This window comes from Lontra canadensis, unplaced genomic scaffold (assembly GCF_010015895.1).
Source record: "Lontra canadensis isolate GAN:19392208 unplaced genomic scaffold, GSC_riverotter_1.0 scaffold28, whole genome shotgun sequence".
Lineage (NCBI taxonomy): Eukaryota > Metazoa > Chordata > Mammalia > Carnivora > Mustelidae > Lontra > Lontra canadensis.
The window spans coordinates 4,275,443-4,298,691 of NW_022631022.1; the positions used below are offsets into that span (position 1 = coordinate 4,275,443).

General features: G+C 41.0%; 1 protein-coding gene across 2 annotated transcripts in view; it reads right to left on the reverse strand.

Moving 5' to 3' along the window:
* ZNF609 (zinc finger protein 609) overlaps nt 1-23,249 on the reverse strand; it is a 219,238-nt gene that overhangs the window by 4,267 nt on the left and 191,722 nt on the right. For both annotated transcript variants that reach the window (XM_032864721.1, XM_032864720.1), the window contains exons 4-5: nt 3,299-3,386; nt 281-2,621 (exon numbers count right to left, since the gene is read on the reverse strand). In XM_032864721.1, coding sequence (XP_032720612.1) covers nt 281-2,621; nt 3,299-3,386 — 2,429 coding nt within the window. The remainder of the gene's footprint in view (nt 1-280; nt 2,622-3,298; nt 3,387-23,249) is intronic.

Sequence of the window (23,249 nt, forward strand, 5' to 3'; positions counted from 1 at the left end):
CCTGGGTTCTAGTCCTGGCTCTGCTAGTAAAGTTGCAAGGGACCCAGACAGATCAAGCTAACTTACCTGGGCATCTCCTGTCAAATGGGAAAAACACCTTTTACTTCTTAAAATGCTTTTTAAAAACACGAACATGATTTACAAAAGTAAAGAATCCTTTAAATTACAGATTTCTCCTGCCAATCTCTATTCTGCTGACCCCCCCCACCTAAGGAGAGCCCTGATTTGTGAGGAAGAGAGAAAGCCTATCAAATACTCTGTTTCCTCCCAGGACAGTTACCTGTCTGTACCAGAGTATGGGATCCACCTCTGCCTGCCGGCCACACTCAGCACCTGTCTTAGCCTCAGAGGCCTCCTTGCCTAGGTGGCTGGCCTCACTCAGCTTCACTTTAAGTCCTTCTGGGGCCTGGCTGGGGAGTTTGGAGGAGTCATCTAACTTGGGAATGATGACTGACTTGGCAGGGTCAGCCCCTGGCTCCTTGGCCTTCCCAGGTCCCGACTTGACCAGGTCCGTCAGGCTGGGGGCCTTGGTGAGAGTCGGTGGAAGCGATGGCTTTTGCTTCCATTCTTCCTTGAGTGCGGCCTCGCGCTCCTTCAGGCCTAACTCGGCCTTCTTGTCGAGCCCCCGCTGCTGCTGCTCCAGGCTTTGCCGCTTCTGCTGCTCCTCGTACTGCTGTCGGTAGGCCGTGTTGGTGCTCAGGAGGTGGGTGTGGTAACTCTGGTCGCTGTAGCCATACGGGGGCACATAGGCGTACTGGTTGTAGTACAGGGACTGCATGTACATGTTGGGACGCTGCTGGATGACCGAAGGCTGCTGGCTGGAACCACTCAGTTCTGGTTTCTTTTCCTCACAGGTATCGTTCTTCACTTTCCCCTCTATGCTCTCAGGCTCTTCATCCTTTTTAGTCTTCAGAGCCTGGCTCTCCACTCCTGCCTGGCTGTTGGGGTTCAGCGCCCCGGGGCTGGACTGTGCATAACTTGGAGAGTAGTAACTCTCAAAGCCTTGGTAATACGGTGAGTCTTTGCTCTGCGGCTGAGGGGGGAAAAGTGACTTCTTAGCCCCCTCCTTAACCAACTGCTCAGGGTCCTTTGATTTGACACTGTCCACTTTGCCCTCCCCATCCTCCCCAGCATCAGATATGTCAGAGTATGCAGGGCTGTTGGTTTTGACTGAGTTGGCTTCAGCTCCATTCTGGGTCACCACATGTAAGGGAGTCAGGGGCTGGGTAGGGGTGGTGCTATCTATGCGGCTACTGCCTCCGATTGAAGGGCTGGGGGCATTGTCTGTGAAGCTGTAGATCTTGTCAGCTTCTGCCTTGATGCTAGCCAGTCGGCTTTGGTGGGGGTCTGAGGAGCCATTCAGGAGCCCCTCCATCTTCATCCCATCTCCCGATGATTCCCTGAATGGGCTTTTGCCTTCTTCTGCTCGACACACTTTCCCAGGGGTCAGAGGACTTTCAAGTTCCTTTGAAGACTCCTTCTTTTTTTTGTCTTTCTTTTTCTTGTCCTTGGCTGGAGTCAAGGCAGGGTTGACTGTGAAAGGTTCTCCCATCACAGTGGGCTTGGGCTGAATAGGTTTGAGTTGGGGGCTGTTGGGCATGGCTTGGACCACTGTGGTGGTCAAGCCTGAGGAGGAGCCTGGGCTTGCTGCTGTGAAGGTGGCGGTCTGGAAGGTGTAGATTTGCTGTGGGGGGATGGCAGGGGCAATAGGCCTCGCTGACTTTAAGCTTTTGGAAGGAATCTTTTCAGGCTTCAAACTAGAGGGTTTTTTACATTTTTCTTTTTCCATACACTTCCTTTCCAAAGAATCAAAGGCATCATTGCTTGTTTCATCCATTACTGAGGGTCCATCATCAGAGCCATCATTCGATAAGGCCCCGAGGTCTGTGTCCCCTTCCCCACTCAGCTTTTTCTTACAGAGGCCTTTTGTGCTGAATTTGCTTGAAGGAGAAGGGCTATGGGGCTCTACGAGCCGAACTTTGGGGGTAGCTGAGCGGGCAGGGGACAAGGAACCTTTTTGTGAGACGGATGCACCATTGCAGCTCCCAAGGTCTGCATGTAGGGTGGGCTCCTCTCCGTACTCACTGTCTCCATCTGCTTCCGGCTTACTGTCATCATCTGTGTGGGCATGGGCTTGGTGGTACTTAAGTCCATTGATGTGCTTATATTTTTTGTTGCAGTTTGGGTGGGGGCAGTCAATCAGGACTGGGGAAGGACAATTTCTGTCTAGAACAGTGGGTTCCACCTTGGTCCCAGGGAGGGGACCAGTGGCTGAGCCCATGGAATTCGTACGGACGCGCTTGCTCCCTTTGGAGTCCTCTGAGCTAGAATTCAGCTCCATGTCTGAAAGCGGTTTGTTTTTCCGCTTATTAGCTGAGGAAGGGCTGGCCTTGACATCTTCAGAGGTGCTACTGGCAGATGGGCGATGCTCTGAAGAATTTTGGCTGCCCCGACGGCCTTTGCTATTGGCTCCTGCTCGGGTTTTGCTGCTACTGCTGGTCCCTTTGCTGTCAGAGGCCGTGGCTGTCTCATTGACAGGTGTGTTACTGTTGGGACGCATGCGTTTGCCTCTACCCCGGCCATTGCGCATTTCCAAGTCACTGGTGGGGGAGTCGCAGAACCTTGGCAAAAGGGCAAACACAACAGGATATTATTAAGAAGAGAAAATAACTTAAAACCAGTTCAGCTGCCTCCAGAAGAACTGTCCAGATGGTAACTATCATTTTCAATGAATATGATTTGTTAAAGGAACTTTTGAAAGCGTGGGAACTGCATTAAGTGGTGAGCTCCTAGGATGCTATCTGCTTGTTAGCTGTGTATCATTCCCCAACATCTGGGTTCCCCAAATCCTGGCAAACTGGGTACAAACAAGCTGTAAAGTGCCATTTACTGAAATGCCAACCAGAAAGGGTCCTTGTGAAACCCACATTGTCTAATGTTCATAAAAATGAAAATGTTCTTGAGTTTAAACTCCTTGGAGATGGCTACCATCAAAAAGCAGGATCAATGATTGTTTGTTTACCTACAGGCAGACTTGGTGGACTTGGTCTCAAGGTAATTCCAGACAAAGGCTTAAACAGGATCTCCTCCCCAATGCCTATCCCACCCATCAACATGTAATTCATTTATTCTTCTTGAATGCCAGAGCAGGAGAGTGCCTTCCCTCAACCCGACACTATCGTATTCTGTAAAAGCTGGGTGTCTAAAAGCGATCCAGCTCTAACAGGATGAAGGCATAAGGGATAAGGGATTAGGGTGGCTAAGACTAATATGCGCCAAAAAGCTGTAAAATGCTTACCTGGGGGGTGCCCAATCATGCCGCGTGCAGTCAAGAAGTGTACCTACATAAGTCTTGTTCCTCCATGTTACATTCACCACCAACATCCCTGGAAAACAAGAAGATTCAGATACAGAAAAGAGCAACCCTGCTGGCCACGGACTAGTGTTTTTCATTTGAGGAGGATTCTGCTCCTGTAGGAGGGTTTAGGTGGTGCTCTGGGTCCCCATGAGACACACAGGATTGGGCCAAAATTTCACTATGGGAACTGCCTAGTCAGCTCCATAGATTTATAAGATTGAGTGTCATACTGACATCAGATTTCTCTTTTAAAGAATAAAACATCACAGTTAAAAAGTGCTATTTGCTATTTCTCAAACTTTCTATTGATAGCATCATGCTGATGTGTAACTTACCTTTCTCATTAACATTACAAATCTGAGATGTATCTATGCTGACATGAAAAGCTTAACTTATTTTAACTGTGCTCACGTACGACTGAGCATATATGTGCTCACGTATGTATGATTTGACCACAATTTTCAAGTTCTCCTACTGATGGATATTTAGGATATTTTGAGCATTGCACTCAAATGATATCACAGTGAACTCTCTGTCTTGTTCATATTATTTAAAAATGGTTTTGGATGGATAATATAGTCATACTTCTAAATTCAAAAGCTAGCAAACAAATTGCAATATAAATGAAGTGCCCCTCCTGTCACTGTTCTTCAGCCTTCTAGTTCCTCTACCCAGAAACATCCATGGATCCACATAATTCTCAAGAGAGATTTTATACATTTATAAACAAATATACATTTATATATAAAATATAAACAAATATACATTCTTCTCAAATGGCAGCAATATACGATGTTCTGTACTTTTTTCATCTAAACATATATTTTGGATCATTCCATATCAGGACACATTGAACTACTTCATTTCAATGGCTGCATTTGAATGATTTCAAAGCGTACCATAATTTATTTAATCAGACCCCTGGTGATGGACATTTAGGTTGCGTCACTATTCTGCTATTACAAATAACGCTAAATGGATGATCTTGTACAAATGTTTTATCTTACTTATATGAGTATTTCGGTAAGGTAAATTCCTGTAAGTAAAACTGTTAATCATAGAGCACTTGTATTTGGATCTTGTTAAATACTGCCAAATTGCCATCAAAGAAGATATACTAATTTATACACCCATTAGTAGTGCTTGAGAACACCAGCTGTCCTTTTCCTTTGGCAACACGGTGTTCTCGAACTTATTGATCTTTGGCAACATGATAGGAGAAAAAGAGTGTTTTATGTAGTTTTAATTTAATGTTTCTTATCATGAGTCTGTACATCATATCATTTTAAGACATTATGAGATGTATTTCCTTCCTGAGTTGTCTGTTCAAATCCTTTGCTCATTTTTCTACTGAAATATGTAGTCTTTTACTTACTTGTAACTCTTAATATACTAAAATAAGCCTATTGTCTGTTGTACAAATCAGGTATTTCCCCCGGTTTGTCATGTGCTAATGGTGGTTAATGCTCTGTAGAGATTATTTGCCTTAAAAAAAAAAAAAAAAGATTTATTTGAGAGCGACAGATATAGTGACAGAGAGCACGAGCAGGGAGAAGGGAGAAGCAGGTTCCCTGCTGAGCACAAAGCCCAAAGCAGGCTCAATCCCAGCTCCTCCGATCATGACCTTTGAGCTGAAGGCAGATGCTTAACTGACTGAGCCAACCAAGCACCCCTATTTACCTTTTTAAAGAAGGTTTATTTAAGTACTCTCTATACCCAACGTGGGGATCAAACTCATAACCCTGAAGTCAAGAGTTATATGCTGTACTGACTGAGCCAGCCAGGTGCCCTGAAATTATTGACTTTTATGTTGTTACATTTATCAGTCTTTTATTTTATAGCTTTAGAGTTTTTTGTCCTATTTCAAAAGGCTTTCCTTATTCTATTACTTCGTTAATAGTTTTTTCTTATGGTTTCTTTTAGTACTTTCATAGTTTGATTTTTTTTTAAGATTTTATTTATTTACTTGACAGAGAGAGAGACAGCAAGAGAAGAACACAAGCAGAGGGAGTAAGGGAGTGGGAGAGGGAGAGGCAGACTCCCACTTAGCAGGGAGCCTGATGCGGGGCTCCATCCCAGGACCCTGGGATCATGACCTGAGCCAAAGGCAGACGCTTAACAACTGAGTCACCCAGGCGCCCAGTATAGTTTGATTTTTTTATCTTTAAATCTTTGATCCATCTGAAATTCAATCTGGTATAAAACTTTTTTTTTTTTTTTTTTTTAAGTAATCTCCATAACCAACATGGGGCTCAAACTCATGACCGGAAGATCAAGAGTTAGATGCTCTACTGACTGAGCCAGGCACCCCTAAAACAACTTTTTAATTTTGTTTTTGTGGCTTATTTATCCTCTTAAGTATTTTTGGTTAATTCCACATTTTAGTGAAGTCAAATATATTGAGCTTCTCCTTTATGGTTTATGCTTCTGATGTTTTATCACAAAGTCAGTAACATTATACCATGAGATGCTTTAAAGTTATTATTAACAAGCTATAAATAGTTTTTACATTTTTAATGGTAGAAAAAATGAAAAGGAGAGTAACATTTTATGTTACGTGAAATTATATGTTATGTGATCTGAATAAAGTTTTATTGGAATCATAACCACACTTACTCATTTATGCACTGTCTATGCCTGATTTCAGGCCGCAAGGCAGAATTACACATGCAACAGAGAGGCTGCGTGGCCTGCAAAGCCTAAAATATTTACTACCTGGCCCTTTGTGAACAGGTTTGCTAGCCCATTTTAGATCTTTTTTCCTTTCAAATATAAGCATTTAAATGTATGAATTTCCCTCATAGCCTATTTTAGCTGCATTCCACAAGCTTTGATATGTTTTCATGATCATTCAGGTCCAAACATTTTCTAGTTTCCCCGGTGATTTCCTTTTTGATCCTGGGTTATTTAGAAAAGTGTTGTCAAATTTCCAACTATCTAGGGACTTTCCCAATATCTTTTTGTTATTCATTTCCAATATAATTTGATTCTAATACAATTTGTGGCAGAGAACATACTCTATATGATTTCAAACCTTTCAAATTTGGAGAACTTCTGGTCTGAAATATGATCTATCTTGAAGAAAGTTCCATGTACACCTGAAAGTAGTATCTTAAAGTGTGTACTCTATAGTTTTAGGGTTTCTATAAATGAATGATATTATTCAAATCTACTATATGGCCACTAATTTTCTCCCACCTTATCAATTACTTGCCCCCTCTTTTTGCTTACTGGAATTTCTGTTCCTCTAGAAGCTGGATGTTCTAGATTAATCCTCTTTTTTATCTCTTACTCCTGTTTTCCACTCCTTTTTCTGTATTTTATGTTCGAAGGGATTTCCTTCATGTTCTAAATTATATTCTGAAATTTCCATTTTTACTACTCTATTATTTAAAAAAGGCATCCTGTTGTTTCATAGATACAATAATGTTATTTCTCTAAAGATATTTAATTATAGTTGACCCTTGAACAATAAAGGTTTAAAGTGCATGGGTCCCCTTATACATGAATTTATTCTTTTTTAAGATTTATCCATTTATTTGAGAGAGAGCATGTATGTGCAAGCACCTACGAGTGTGGGAAGGAGCAGAAAGACTCTTAGGCAGACCCCCTGCTGAGCAGATGACCTGAGCTGAAACCAAGGGTTAGACAAAACCAGGAATGCAATGTTTAACTGACTAACTGACTGAGTCACCAAGGTGCCTGCAGATTTTTTTTTTTTTTTAATAAATACAGTACAGGGGCGCCTGGTTGGCTCATTGGGTTAAGCCTTTGCCTTCAGCTCAGGTCATGATCTCAGGGTCCTGAGATCGAGCCCTACATCGGTCTCTCTGCTCGGAGGGGAGCCTGCTTCCCTCTCTGTCTCTGCCTGCCTCTCTGCCTACTTGTGATCTCTCTCTCTCTGTCAAATAAATAAATTAAAAAAAAACAGTACAGTACTGTAAATGTATTTTCTTTTATGATTTTTTTCAATTTTTAAAAATAAATTCCAAAGCCTAGGTGGCTTATTCAGTTAAGCATCTGACCCTTGGTTTTGGCTCAGGTCTTAATCTCGTGTTGTGGGATGGAGCCTCTTGTCGGTCTCCATGCTTGGCAGAATCTGCCTGTCCCTTTCCCTCCACCTGCCTGCTCTCATGTGTGCATTCTTTCTCAATAATAAAATAAAATAAATTCCAGTATAATTAACATACTGTGTTATATTAGTTTCAGGTGTATAATACACCATTACTAGGGCTCATTCTAAGTATACTCCTTATTTCTTGGCCCTTCTTTCTCCCAACCTTAGATAAAAAACAAAGAAATAACAACTAAAAAACAAACTTTTGTGTTTTCAGTTCTCTTAAATCAGTACTTGTATGTTTGCTTTCTAGTTTCCAAAGTTCTATTGGTTATTCTTGTTTGCAGTAGTTTTGTCTGTTTCTTAAAAAATTTTTTTAGATTTTTAAAAAAATATTTTATTTACTTGTTTGCCAGAGAGAGAGAGAGAGCACAAGCAGGGGGAGTGGCAGGCAGAGGGAGCAGAGGGAGAAGCAGGCTCCCACTGAGCAAGGAGTCTGATTTGGGACTCAATCCCAAAACACTGAGATCATGACTTAAGCCAAGGGCACATGCTTAACCAACTGAGCTACCCAGGCATCCCTTGTCTTCTTCTTCTTTTTTTTTTTTAAAGATTTATTTATTTGAGAGAGAGACAGAGATAGAGGGCACATGAGTGAATGCACACGAGTGGGGGGAGGGTTAGAGGGAGAGGGAAAATCTCCAGCAGGCTCCCCTGAGGGCTCTGATTCCAGGACCCTGAGATTATGACTGGAGCCCAAGTCGGATACTTAACTGACTGAGCCACCCAGGTGCCTCAGTCTTATCTGTTTTTAAAGAAACCTGTGAGTTTATACCTCAAAAACAAAATTCCTTTACTGACATTTGACTGAATTATAAAGGGAGAAACTGGGAGGTAAATATGTACTTTCAATCTATCATGTTTAACTAAAATAATGCATTTACTTTATTTATCTGGTCTATTTCTTTTTTTTTTTTTTAAGATTTTATTTATTTGACAGAGAGAGAGAGAGATCACAAGTAGGCAGAGAGGCAGGCAGAGAGCAGAGAGCAGACAGCAGATGCTAAGCAGAGAGCCCGAAGCCAGGCTCGACCCTAGGACACTGAGATCATGATCCAAGCTGAAGGCAGAGGCCCAACTCGCTGAGCCACCCAGGCGCCCATATGGTATATTTCAAATGTACAAACTATCTAGACAGTTTCTAATTAAAACCTAATTCAGGAAAATTATCATCTATTATATATTCATTTACTGTCTCTCTGCCATTCTTTCAATCTCCCTAGGACTCCTATTTAATATGTGTTAGAGCCTCTCAAGCCATTATCTCTCTATTTAAGTTGATCTCTCATGTATTTTTTCTCTTTGTGTTTGATTTTTCCCATTTATAATTTGTTCCTAGAATTTATCTAAGGTATTGAATTAAAAAAAAATTTCAATTACTATTATATATATTTCAAAGATTGTCATTTACAAAATTTTAAACTGGTTAATTTTTCATATCTACATAACATTATTTAATTTCTAGCTCTTTGGCTCAGTTTTTTTTTTTTTTTTTTTTTTAAGATCTTATTTATTTGACAGAGAGAGAAGAGAAAGAGAGCACAAGCAGGGGGAGAGGCAGGCAGAGGGAGAAGCAGGCTCCCCACTGAATAGGGAGCTCCATGTGGGTCTTGATCCCAGGATGCTGGGATCATGACCTGACCTGATGTCAGACATTTAACCGAATGAGCCACAAGGGCGCCCTAGACTTGTTACAATCTTTATTTGTACCCCGCAATAATTTCACTAGGTGTTCATTCAATTCCTGGTGGTTAAATTTTTTAAAATTACTTTTTACATTGAGAAAATTATAGATTCACATACAGTTGTAAGATAACAGAAACCCCACTGTACTTTTACTGTTTCCCCTAATGGCAAGAACTTGCAAAACTATAGTATCATATCCCAACCAGGAATCTAACAATGACACATCAAGATACAAAATATGTTCCTCAACACAAGGATACCTTCTGTTGCCCTTTTACAGCTTCACTCACTTCCCTCTCACACTCATCCTTCCTTTATTCCTGGCAACTACTAATCTGTTAACCATTTCTGTAATTTTGTCATTTTAACAACGTTATATAAATGGAATCAGAGCGTATAACCTTTTGGGACTGTCTTGCCACCCCCGCCTGACAGCATATAACTATCTGGAGATTCATCCAAGTTGTTGCCTGTGTCAGCGGTTCAGTCTTTTTTGCTTGGTGAGTGGTATTCCCTAGTATGGTTGTATCAGTTTGTTTTACCACTTACTTGCTGAATGTGAAGGACATCTGGGTTGTTTCCAGTTTGGGGCTATTATGAATAAAGCTGCTATAAACATTTGTGTACAGGCTTTCAGTGAACTTGAGTTTCTCTCTCTCTCAGATAAATACCCAGGAGTGCAATTACTGAACATATTATAGTTGCATATTTAGTTTTTTAAGAAACTGCCAAACTGTTTTCTGGAGTAGCTGTACTCTTATACATTCTCACTAGCCATGCATGAGAGTTCCAGATTCACTGCATTTTTGCCAGTATTTGGCATTAACTTTTAATTTTAGCCATTCTAACAGTGTGTAGTAATGTCTCATATTGTAGTTTTAATTTGCATTTCTGTAATGGCTAATGATGTTGAACATCTTTTATATGCTTATTTGGCATCTGCATATCCTCTTTGGTGAAATATCTGTTCATGTCTTTAGCCTACTTTCTGACTAGATTGTTTTCTATTATTGAGTTATTAAGAGCTCTTTATATATTCTGGATACTAGTCCTTTGTTGGGCATTTTCTTCTATTCTCTAGCTTGAATTTTCACATCTTAACAGGTTCTTACATAAACCAAACATTTTTAATTTTGATGAAATATAATTTATCCATATCCCCTTTTATGACTGTGCTCTTGGTGTCAAGTCTAAGAACTCTTTGCCTAACCCTACTTTTTGCCTACTAAAGATTTTCTTTCTGGTTTATGTTTTCTATTTAGGTCCTTGATCCATTCACAGTTAGTTTTTTGTGTATGATCTTTTTCCTTTGTTTTGGCCCATGATGTGCACTTGTTCCAGCACCAGTTGTTCGAAAAGGCTATCTTTCATCCCAAGAATTGCTTTTGCACCTCTGCCAAAATCAGCTGGGTGTATTTGTATGTCTGTTCTGGGTTCTCTGTTTTGTTCCCCTGGTCTGTGTCTTTCCGTCTGCCAATATCACAGCCTTGATTAGTGTGGCTATAAAATTAGTCTTGAAATCAGGGGCCTGATTCCTCCCACTTTATTCTTTTTCAAAACTGCATTAGCTATTTGTGTTCCTTTGGCCTTCCCATATAAATTTTAGAATAATCTTGTCCATAGCTACAAAATATCTTGCTAGAATTTTTAGAGGAGTTAACATTAAACCTGAATATCAATTTGGGGAAATCTGACATCTTTACTAGGTACTCCTCATTCATTTAGATCTTCTTTGATTTCTTTTATCAGCTTTGTATAGTTTCAGCACACAAATCTTACAGCTATTTTGTTAGATTTACATCTAAGGATTTCATTAAAAAAAAAAAATTTATTTAAATATTTTAGAGCTAGGCAGTGCACAAACAGGGGAAGAAACAGAGGGAGAGGGATAAGCATACTCCACACTCAGTCCAGAGCCTGACATGGGGCTTGATCAATGATCCTGAGATCATAAACTGAGTCAAAATCGAGAGTTGGATGCTTAACCAACTGAGCCACCCAGGTGCTCCAAGGATTTTACTTTTTTGAGCTATTGTGAATGATACCATATTTTTAATTTCCATGTCCATTTGTTCATAGCTAGCATGTAACAGACCTAGAATTTATTTTTATATATTTATCCTATATTCTACAACCTAGTTAACTCACTCATTAGTTCTAAGAGTTTATTATATACTCACTGAGATTTTCTATTTAGACAATCATGGAACGTGCAAGTAAGTACACTTGTATTACTTCCTTTCTAATCTGTGTGCCTTTTATTTCCTTTCCTTGTCTGGTTGCATTAGCTAGAACTTCCAGCACTATGTTAGATAAGGGTAGTGAGAACAGACATCCTTGCCTTGTTCCTGCTTTTATTGGGGTAAACATTCAGTCTTTAATTATGAAGTATAATGTTTGGCTCCATGTTGGGGATACAAGGCAAAAAGAAAACACAGTTGTTCCACAAGATTTGCGGTCCCTAGATGGTCTGCCTTCTCTCCCCCACCTTCACAATCTTTATTTATTTATTTATTTAAAGATTTTATTTATTTGTCAGAGAGAGAGAGAGAGAACATGAGCAAGGGTAGGGGCAAAGGGAGCAAGGAGTAGCAAGGAGCCTGATATGGGAACCTGGGATCATGACATGAGCTAAAGTCAGATGCTTAACCAACTGAGCCACCCAGGAGCTCCCTGAACAGGTCTTTTAATAAAATGGCCTCTGCCAATAGAGTAAATTTAGGATATCACAGTTCTAATCACTGTACCAGAAGGCAGCTTGACATACCTCTTCACAACTCCTTAGGCTTCCCTCCTCCCCCATTCAATTAACTTCTGGAAGTCTCCTTTCATGAGGCTGGTTGGGGGATGGCATCTCCCCTGGCTTCAAGTTCTGTCTCTTTTGGGGGCATTTTAGTATCTAGTTACTGCTCAAAAACTCATCTCTCAGGCACCATCCTCTATTCACTGGAGGCCAACAGGCCCACAGTTTCAACTTCACCCAGTGACTTGTATCTCTCCTATTTTTGGTCCATGGAGGTGGTTATTTTGTTCTTGGGGCAAATATGTTGATTTCTACTTTATATATTTTATTTCTTGCTATGTGTCTGGAACACAGGGTATGTGTCAAAAGTTTGAACACAGTAAATCATCTTGATTGGAAGATCCAAAGCACATTTTCTATGTAATTTATTTATAGAGTAAGTCTGGGAACTCTAGAACTAGCCTTTACTTTGTCTTTGGTCATACACTAATAAAATACTATTTCACCCAGCACTCCCAGGGCATATCTGTAGTAATTCACCTATATTCATTTTCTTCTTTGATGTGGAATGTGACTGTCTAAAGATCAATGGACTTGGAATTAGAAAACCTTAGTCCAAAATCTCACTCTCTTATAGTATAACCTTGGTCAAGTCACTTAAACTCTATGCCTCTCAGATTTTTTTTAATAGTTTTTTTTTTTTTAAGATTTTATTCATTTATCTGACGGAGATCACAAGTCGGCAGAGAGGGTTGGGGGGAAGCAGGCTCCCCACTAAGCAGAGAGCCTGATGCGGGGCTCGATCCCAGGACCCTGGGACCACGACCTGAGCCGAAGGCAGAGGCTTCAACCCACTGAGCCACCCAGGTGCCCCTCTCAGATTTTAAAAAATACATATTTTATTTTTATTATTTATTATTTATTTGACAGAGAGACAGACAGAGAGGGACCACAAGCAGGGGGAGTGGAAGAGGGAGAGGCAGGCTTCCCGCTGAGCAGGGAACCTGATGTGGGGCTCGATCCCAGGACTCTGGGATCATGACCTGAGCTGAAGGCAGGAAGGCAAAGTGTTAATGACTGAGCCACCCAGGCACTCTGCCTCTCAGATTTTTAATCAATACTCCAGGATTAAAATGGAAATAAATGATAGGTTTGTTAAATTAGGTAACTAGCCTACGGTAGCCTTTCTAAGTCAAAGAGAATGCTTTAGACAAAACCAAAGAACATCAGTACTTGCACCCTGAACTCTTGAGCAGGGCTTTAAATCTTATTTAGTCCCTGTTTTCTTTCAAATCGAATCTTAGGACACTTGATCATAAAATCAGATCAAACAAGGGAGTTGGTGGGGGGGGGAGGGGGGGCTGGGGAGGATTATCCTACCAGAAAGTCTCACTAATGAAATCAGGGCAGAAAAGAACTTTGGTTTAGCCAAACGGATTCTAACTCAAACATTTACTGCACATCTATTATGTGCTGTTTTCATACTCATTATCTTGTCAAATATTCACAGCCTTGTTCACCTTTTTGAACAAGGCAGGCCATATAGAGAAAGCACAGTCCTTCCAACAATCCTGGTCATAGAGTGATTGTTATAGCTACTCTGTAAACAAGGAAATGAGAGCCAAGAAAGGTTAAGTAATTTATCAAAGACCTCATTATTTATTAGTGGTCAAGATATCTGTGCCTGTGCAGTTATCTGTAATGGATTCTGGATTCTTTACATAATTTCCTTAAAATATCCCTTTATTTTCATCTTAGATGAAAGACATATACAGGATTGCAGGGAGGAAAAGGACAGGATTCCAAGGAAGTAAAGGACAGAATTCCTATCCCCTTCCAGGGCCCTGACATCTTAAGGGAAATGGCAAACCTCTTAAGAAAGCAATTAGGCTATATTCTCTATAGCCATTAGCAAAGTGAATTCAAATGGATGTCTCCTCCCAGTGATGGGCTCCTCTGATTACTGCATTACGAATTTGAATAGAAAAGAGTCCACTTATTTCTAGACAATGAAGACTTAGAGATAGGCACCTCATTAATAAGGGCAGATGAGCACAGCTGTATATAGAAAGCAGCAATACAATTTGAAGATGAATGTTACTCGTACTCTTGAAACAGCTGGGCAGGAACACATGTTTATAAATCTGTCTTCTTCCTCTAGTATAAGCGGCAAACCCTAGCAATAATGAATGAGCTGAAAAGAAGACAGGTCAGACAGAGTGCTGGAAATGGAAGAGGGGAAGCGGAAAAATTCTAATGTGGAAACACAAAATGGAGGCTTGTTTAAATGTCAAACCAAACACATTTTTCTCAAGTGTAACTCTCTTCCTACAAGGTTCCGAGTTGAGACAGCTGGAATAAGAGGACAGGAAGGAAAAAGCAGAAAATAACACTTAACAGACTTAGTTTCTCTATTAGGGCAGCATGTAGGCTGAAGAGAAAGAAAAATTGGTTTCCATTTTAGAAAGCGTATGTGTGTGTGTGTGTGTGTGTGTGTGTGTGTGTGTGTTTTAAACCAGATCCGCACTCTATTGAGGTGTTTGTTTGTTTTGTTTTTTTAAGTCCTCTCTACACCCAACATAGGGCTTGAACTTACAAATCAAGAGTCGCATGCATGCTCTATGGATTGAGCCAGCCAGGCACCCCTGAAAGCTTCCTATTTTGAATGTGTTAATAAATAAGGAAAAGCTTGGCATATTTAAAGATAATAATGCTAAAGATAGTAGTAATAAATAGTGCTTTGTTTCTCTAGATGGTTATTTTCCAAGGATCTTACAGACATAATCTCATTAAACATTACTGATTTTTAAAGTGCTGAGTATTCTCTCTTCTTACAGGTGATAGATACTGCAGCAAAGTAAAGGGGAAATGACTTAGTATGAGGCAGTAGTCAGGTTCTGCCCATCTTAGGAAGAGTGGTGTTGAGAAAAAAACCAATCCCAAAGCAGCACATTTTCTTTCAGAGGATAATTCCAAGCCTCAAAACAGTTGCACAGCCAAGATTGATCCCAGCACAATAGTGGAAAGAGTAAATTTTATCTCCAGGGCCCTCACTTTTACCACTTCTCCTAGCACCTTGTTTCTCTCAGGGACCTAGTACCTCCACGCTCAGGTGACTCTCTTTGCTTTTTGTTTTTTGGGTTTTTTTTTTTAACACACATTTTTATTTTTTTTTTTTAAGATTTTATTTATTTAACAGAGAGATAGAGAGCACAAGTAGACAGAGCGGCCGACAGAGGGAGAGAGAGAGAAGCAGGCTCTCCATCGAGGAAGGAGCCCAATGCAGGGCTCGATCCCAGGACCCTGTGATCATGACCTGAGCTGAAGGCAGTCGCTTAACTGACTGCTTCACTCAGGCACCCCTTACACACATTTTTAAAAAAATTTCATTTATTTGAGAGAGAGAGCAAGGGGGAGGAGCAGAGGGGAAAGTCAGAGGGAGAGAATCTCAGGCAGACTCCCTACTTAGCGCAGAGCCCACTGCAGCTGATCCCAGGACTCCGAGATCATGTCCTCAGCTGAAGTCAGATGCTCAACTGATAGCCACCCAGGTGCCCCCTGACATTACCTTTCAAAAAGTACATGCTCTTTGACCCAACAAATCCTCCTGTGGTATTTACTCATAAATATTCTCAGTGTAAAATATGAATGAAGTATTTGCTGCAGTAGTGTTTAACAGCAAAAAACGGGAACCAAACTAAAAGTCCTTCAATGAGGGACCAGTTAAATCCATTTCTGTATATCCACACAATGGAATACTATGCAGCTGTTAAAAATGAAGCAACTATAAATAAACTGCTATGGGACAAATTCTAAGATATACAGGTGAGTGAAAAAGAAAGGTACAGAACAGTAACCACAGTATGTTACCACCTGTGTTTAAAAAAAAGTATATAATAGGTACTTACAAGTGCATAGAAGGTCACTGGAAGGATAAATAAACTAGCAATAGCAGTCTTGTCCAGGGAGGGAAACTGGGTGGCTGGGACTCAGGCAAGAGAAACTTTTCATTGTATACTCATTTTACCTTTGAATTTTGCCCCACATGCATGTCTTATGTATTAAAAAAAAAAAGTTAATTTGGTAGAATTTCAAAGATGTTCTAAAAATTCTCCTTTTAAGGGTGTGTGGGTGGCTCAGTTGGTTAAATGTCCAACTCTTGATTTCAGTTCAGGACACGATCTCAGGGTTGTGAGATCCAGCCCCATTCAATTTTCCCTCCCCATCTCCCTCAGCCCCTCTGCACCAACTCCTTCTCTAAAAAACAAAACAAACCAAAAAAACCCCCACAAACGAACAACAAAAAACTCCTTGTAGGGGCGCCTGGGTGGCTCAGTGGGTTAAGCCTCTACCTTCGGCTCAGGTCATGATCCCATGGTCCTGGGGTCGAGCCCCACATCGGGCTCTCTGCTCCGCAGGGAGCCTGTTTCCTCCTCTCTGCCTGCCTCTCTGCCTGCTTGTGAGCTCTGTCAAATAAATAAGTAAAATCTTAAAAAAAAAAAAAAACCCAAAACTCCTTGTAGGCAAAAGTGCAGGCAATACTGGACTTGAAAAGGGCATACAAGTGGCAAGATAGACACTATCTCTGAAAAAAACCTGTCTCATTTCCTCTATAATGGTCAACCTCTCTTTACTCAATTCAGAGTATCGGAGTGATTGTGGCAGTTCTAAAATATGTCTATGAATTCTTTGATAATTCTTCCTTCAAAAAAGTGAGACCTAATTCTCCTCACCTTGAATGTGGGTTACCTAGCAACTTGCTTCTAATAAACAGAATGTGGTAGAAGCAATGTGCATGACCTAGAGTAGGTGATGAAAGGAACTGTGGTCTCCTCCTTGGTTTTTCTCTTGGGGAAGCCAGCTGCTGTGATGTGAGGACACTGCAGCAGGCCACCCTATGGAGAGGTTCATGAGACTAGAAACTGAGGCCTCCTACTAACAGCCATGTGAGTGAGCTAACTTGGAAGAGGATCCTCCAAGTTTAGATAGGCTTTCAGATGATGGCCAAGCCCGGCAGCATCTTGACTGCAACCTCATGAGAGACCCTGAGACAGAACCAGCCACCTAAGCCACTCCTGAACTCTTGACCCATGAAAACTATAGATAATATTTATTTATGCTTTGGGGGTAATTTGTTACTATATAATAGATAATCTAGAGCAGTGTCTTACCCTGAATAGACAAAGAATTCATTTAACTTATTTCTTCCTGGAGCAAATATTTATTGAGCATCTATTATTTGCCAGGCATTATGCTAAGTATTGTAGTAACAAAAAACAGCTACAAAGATACCGAGGTTCATTCCTGGGCTTAAATATTTATTAAAAGCCTACTCTGTGGAATTCACTGGACAATGTACTGAAGAACAAAGGTTAATAAGGCCAGCTGCCTGTCCTCAACATAAGGGACTGATAAAGTGAAAGGGCAGGGTGTAAAGCTCTCAAGTTACTCCAGTAGGCTTGAGTTTTCAAATGGAAACATAAGCATTTGCCTATGTGCTACTTTTTAAAAACTTTTTTAAAATTTTATTTACTTGAGAGAGAGAGAAAGAGCACGAGCAGGGGAAAGAAGGAGAAGCAGGCTCGACACAGGGCTCCAGTACAGGACCCCAGGATCATGACCTGAGCCAGAGTCAGACACTTAATCGACTGAGTCACCCAGGTGCCCCACCTATATGCTACTTTAAAATCTTATTTCAATCCCAATTTCCAGTCCTGGTTGATGCTGACAACTACTCCCTGGAAAAAGGCAGGTTAGCATGGATGTATCTCTCTTTCACATTATTTATTCATTCAACAAATGAACACCTACCTACTCTGGGTCAGTCACTGTTCTGAAGTGATGGGATATAGCAATGCACAAAACATACAGTCCTTGCTCTTCTATACAATTTATATTCAAACAATGGGAGAAAGACAATAAATAAATGAACAAGTAAGTATATATTCTACAGTGGTAAGCCCTATGGAGAAAAAGAAAACAGAAGCAGATGAAAAGAGAATGTGAGGGGTGGGGATGTTGCTATTTTGTAGAGGAGGTTAAGAAAAGCCTTACTGAGAAGGTGACATTCAAGGTGAGATACTTGACAGAGGGAGAGAGTGAGCTGTGTGGATATTAGAATGAAGAACACTTCAGGCAGAGGAAAATGCAGGCCCTGTAATGGGAATGTGCCTCACATGTTCTGAGGAATGGCAACATGGATATGAGGATACAGGGGAGTTAGAGAAAGAGATGAAGTCAGGGACATGAAGGCAGGCCAGATCAAGTAGATCAGGGGTTGAGGGACAGAAACAGGCAGCAGACTGGATTTGGCACTGGGGCCATAGCTTCCTGACACCTAACTCCATGCAGGGAAATGATGGAAGCCAGAGGGAGACAGTATACATGCCCAGACTTTGGCCTTGGCATGCATTCTTCCACTGATACAAAGCTCTAAGTGAGAGCTAACTGAGATATTTTACTGGTATTAGGCACTCAGAACTTGTTTGTTAAACAGATAAAATAAAAAAGTAGGGCGCCTGGATGGCTCAGTGGGTTAAGCCTCTGCCTTTGGCTCAGGTCATGGTCTCAGGATCCTGGGATCGAGGCCTGCATCAGGCTCTCTTGCTCAGCAGGGAGCCTGCTTCCCCTCTCTCTGTCTGTTCGTGATCTCTCTCTCTCTCTCTCTGTGTCAAATGAATAAATAAAATCTTAAAAAAAAAAAAATCAGTTTGGGACCCAAAATAACATTTAACTTTCTACAGAAAAATGGTTTGAGTCCCCACAAAATGTTTTGAAGATTAACTCTGGAATACAAGCCATTTATAAGTTGAGGGCTCTCCCTATACAGAAGACATTTTAATCTTTTTGCTAATGACCCAGTGCATTATACTACATATAATTATCTATGGTGCAGTAAAGAGATGTCCCTTTAAAGGTTTGGTGCCTTGCTGGCTCAGTGGGTGGAGCATGATCTTGGGCTCAAACTCATGATATGAGTTTAAGCCCCATGCTGGGGGTAGAGTTTACTTAACAAAACAAAACAAAACAGACCTATTTTTAAAAAGGTTACTGGAGTATTAAGAGTTAATAACCCTCTATTAATTGTAACCAAATTGCTCTGTTGGTTTTTTGTGTTTGGCTTTTCCGTCTCCTTTCTGGTTGTTAGCAGTAACTTTTTCTTGTCATTGATTTGTCTACCTTTCAACAGTAGCAATCCTTCCCTTATCACCAGCTTTTGTATCTCACCCAACTTCTTTCTCTTAATCTACTCTAGAGGAAATCCGGGAGTCAACACTCAGATAGCTCAATCATTAGTCCTAAGAGTCCTCTTATCTGACTTCTGGGCTACATACATTCTATATCCATTAATGTCATGATTCTCTTAAGACTCTGTTATATTTGAATTAGAAGTTCATGGGGAGGGGCACCTGGCTGGCTCAATTGGTAAAGCATTCAACTAAGGGTTGTCAGTTTAAGCCCCAAGTTGGGTATAGAGATTGCTAAAAAAAATTTTTTTTAAATCTTTTTAAAGATTTTATCTATTTGTCAGAGAGAGAGAGTGTACAAGCAGGGGGAGTGGGAGGCAGAGGCAGAAGGAGAAGCAGGCTCCCTGCTGAGCAAGGAGCCCATTGTGGACTCAACCCCAGGACCCTGGGATCATGACCTGAGCCAAAGGCAGCTGCTTAATCAACTGAGCCACCCAGGTGTCCCTAAACAAAAACAACAAAAAAAGTTCATGGGGAAAAATTCTATTACTGGTAGACAAAGGAATCAGTCAGATGAATCATTTCTGGTGACTCCCTACAACTAAGTTTGTCAGCGAGCTTTGAATGTAGTATTACATGTGTAAGTGGTCAACAGCCAATAATTTTTTTTAAACTGAAGACTTGTTTTTATCCCTGTTTTAAGTATGTTATTTCTACCAATGGGCAATGAGGGTTTCAGTATAGATACCAAGAATGCCTAGGCATGGCTACAAAATGAAACATACATCTTTAGGTCTCTCTTAGAGAAACTAAAAAGCATTGTTTAAGGCAGTGGTTCTCCAAGTGTGGTTCAGGGACCCTGGGAAGTCCCAAAGACAGTTTCAAGAGGTCAGCAAAGTCAAACCTATTTTCATTATAATATTAAAACAAATTTATCTTATTATTTTCATTCTCTCCTGCATAAGAGTTCTTCAGAGGCTGCATAACGTGATATTTTGACAAATCAAAGTATAGATGAAAATCCAGCTTATCTTCTATTAGGTCATACATTTAAATTATTTGTCAATACATCTAAAACATTTTTCTCACTGGGGCACCTGGGTGGCTCAGTGGGTTAAAGCCTCTGCCTTCAGCTCAGGTCACGATCCCAGGGTCTTGGGATAGAGCCCCACATTGGGCTCTCTGCTCAGCAGGGAGCCTGCTTCCCTTCCTCTCTCTCTGTCTGCCTCTCTGCTACTTGTGATCTCTGTCAAATAAATAAATAAAATCTTTAAAAAAAACCCAAAACATTTTTCTCACTAAAAAAAAAATTTTTTTTTAAAGATTTATTTATTTGACAGACAGAAATCACAAGGAGGCAGAGAAGCAGGCAGAGAGAGAGGAAGGGAAGCAGGCTCCCAGCTAAGCAGAGAGCCCAAAGTGGGGCTCGATCCCAGGATCCCAGGACCCTGGGATCATGACCTGAGCTGAAGGCAGAGGCTTTAACCCACTGAGCCACCCAGGTGCCCCTAAATATTTTTATTTTAGAAAAAATATATATATAGTAAGGTTTTATTTATTTGTATGTGAGAGAGAGACAGAGACAGGGAATTCAAGCAGGGATAGTGGCAGAGGGAGAAGCAGGCTCCATACTGAGCAAGGAGACTGATGCAGGACTCAGTCCCAGGGTTGGATTGTGACCTGAGCCGAAGCCAGATATTTAACCAACTGAGACACCCTGTTGTCCCTAGAAACTATATTTTTCATAAACAATGTTCACATATAATAGGTTTTTTTACTATTGTTTTTAAATGTGTTAATATGTAGTTTAACAGTTCCTCAATTTTAATTCCTATTATGATAAACATCGAGCTACAGTATCAATAAACAAAAGCTCTTAGAAGTCACTAATATTGGGGCGCCTGGGTGGCTCAGTGGGTTAAAGCCTCTGCCTTCGGCTCAGGTCATAATCTCAGAGTCCTGGGATCGAGCCCCACATCGGGCTCTCTGCTCAGCAGGGAGCCTGCTTCCTCCTCCCTCTCTGCCTGCCTCTCTGCCTACCTGTAATCTCTGTCTGTCAAATAAATAAATAAAATCTTAAAAAAATTTTTATATAAAAAAAGAAGTCATTAATATTTATCTATATACTTATTTAGTAATCTCTACTCCCAACGTGAGGTTCAAACTTATAAACCTGAAATCAAGAGTCACATGTTCTCCCAACTGAGCCAGCCAGGCACCCACTTAATAATTTTTAAGAGTGAAAGGAATATTGAGTATAAAACGTATTAGGGGGCGCCTGGGTGGCTCAGTGGGTTAAAGCCTCTGCCTTCGGCTCAGGTCATGATCCCAGGGTCCTGGGATCCTGGGATTGAGCCCCGCATTGGGCTCTCTGCTTAGCTGGGAGCCTGCTTCCCTTCCTCTCTCTCTGCCTGCCTCTCTGCCTACCTGTGATCTCTGTCAAATAAATAAATGAAATGAAAAAAAAAAAAAAAAAGTATTAGGGGGCGCCTGGGTGGCTCAGTTGTTAAGTGTCTGCCTTCGGCTAGAGTGGTGATCTTGGAATCCTGGGATCAAGTCCTGCATCAGGCTCCCTGCTCTGCCAGGGGTGGAAGAAGCCTGCTTCTCCTTCTCCCACTCCCTCTGCTGTGTTCCCTCTCTTGCTGTGTCTCTGTCAAATAAAATCTTAAAAAAAAAAAAAACTGATGCCATTTTCTTTTTTTTTGACACACACACACACACACACACACACACACACACACACACGACTTGATCTCACCACCCTGAGCTGAAATCAAGAGTCAGATGCTTAACTGACTAAGCCACCCAGAGCCCCCAACCTTTTTCTTTTCCTCAAGTGAACTCAACGCCTACTGTGGGGCTTCAAATCATGGCCCTCACATCAAGAGCCGCGTGTTCTACAGACTGAAGCAGCCAAGCACCCCTATTTCTGCCTTTTTATAGAAATGTTAACAGAGCTGCTGCTACCTTCATGCCCGGAGACAGAAAGTTGGGGACTGGCCAGTTCTACCACTGTTGTCAGTTTTGCCTTGTGGAGATGAGCTTGTCCAGATGGAATTCTCCTAAATTATGAGAATTCAGGACCTGAAGAGAGGCTACTGATGAACTGGAAAGGAAGCAGGGACCTTCAGCATAACTAGGAGGGATCATGGGCTGAAAGGGGAGGAAGCAGAGCTGGCTTTTGGTGGCATCTGGATAACAGTCAGTCACTATGGCCTGTCATTCTGGCTTAGAACTCCTTGAATTCAATGTCTTCCTCTCCATTCCCACCACAACCATCAGAGTCCAAGTCCTTATTAACTCAACTGTAGACTATTGCAACAGCCTCTGACTTGTGTCCCTAACTCCAGGTTTTAATTTTTTTTGTCAATCCAGCTGGTAAATCACTATCAGATTAATCTACTTTATATACTGGTTTCATGCAATTAGCCAGCAAATATTTATCACTTATTATTCTCCATTAATGTGCCAGTGCTATTGGAAATTCAAAATTTTTACTGAATTGACAGTTTTACTCTCTTGGGGTGGCGGGGGAAGAAAAATGAATATACATAAAATCATTAGTAAAAAATGCTGAATAAAAAAAAAGCTGGGGCGCCTGTGTTGCTCAGTAGGTTAAAGCCTCTGCCTTCGGCTCAGGTCCTGGTCCCAGGGTCCTGGGATGGAGCCCCGCAGCAGGCTCTCTGCTCAGCAGGGAGCCCGCTTCCCCCCTCCCCCCACTGCCTGCTTGTGATCTCTGTCAAATAAATAAATAATCTTTAAAAAAATTTTTTAAAAAAAAGCTGCATACTGTGGTAGAGCCAGGAAGTGTATGTAGATGAAAGAATAGGTAGGATTTTGTAAATCTTAAGAGGATCTGGGATGAGCATAGCACATGTAAGGAAGAGTAAAGTCCTGTAATGATGAGCTGAGGCTGTGTTAGAGATTAAGAAAAGACCATAAAGTCAGTCAGTCTAATACTTGATGCTAAATAAATACTTGTTAGTTGTTTGATTGGTGCACTAATCCATTGTTACAGATAGAAAATAAGATAACAACTTTTGATTGGTTTGTGCTGGGTTGCTTAATTTACCCTCTCCCAACAACTGTTACTCATCTACTATTTTCTAAATATGGTAAGAATGAAGGTTATGGTTTTCAGCCTCTTTGTTAATAATC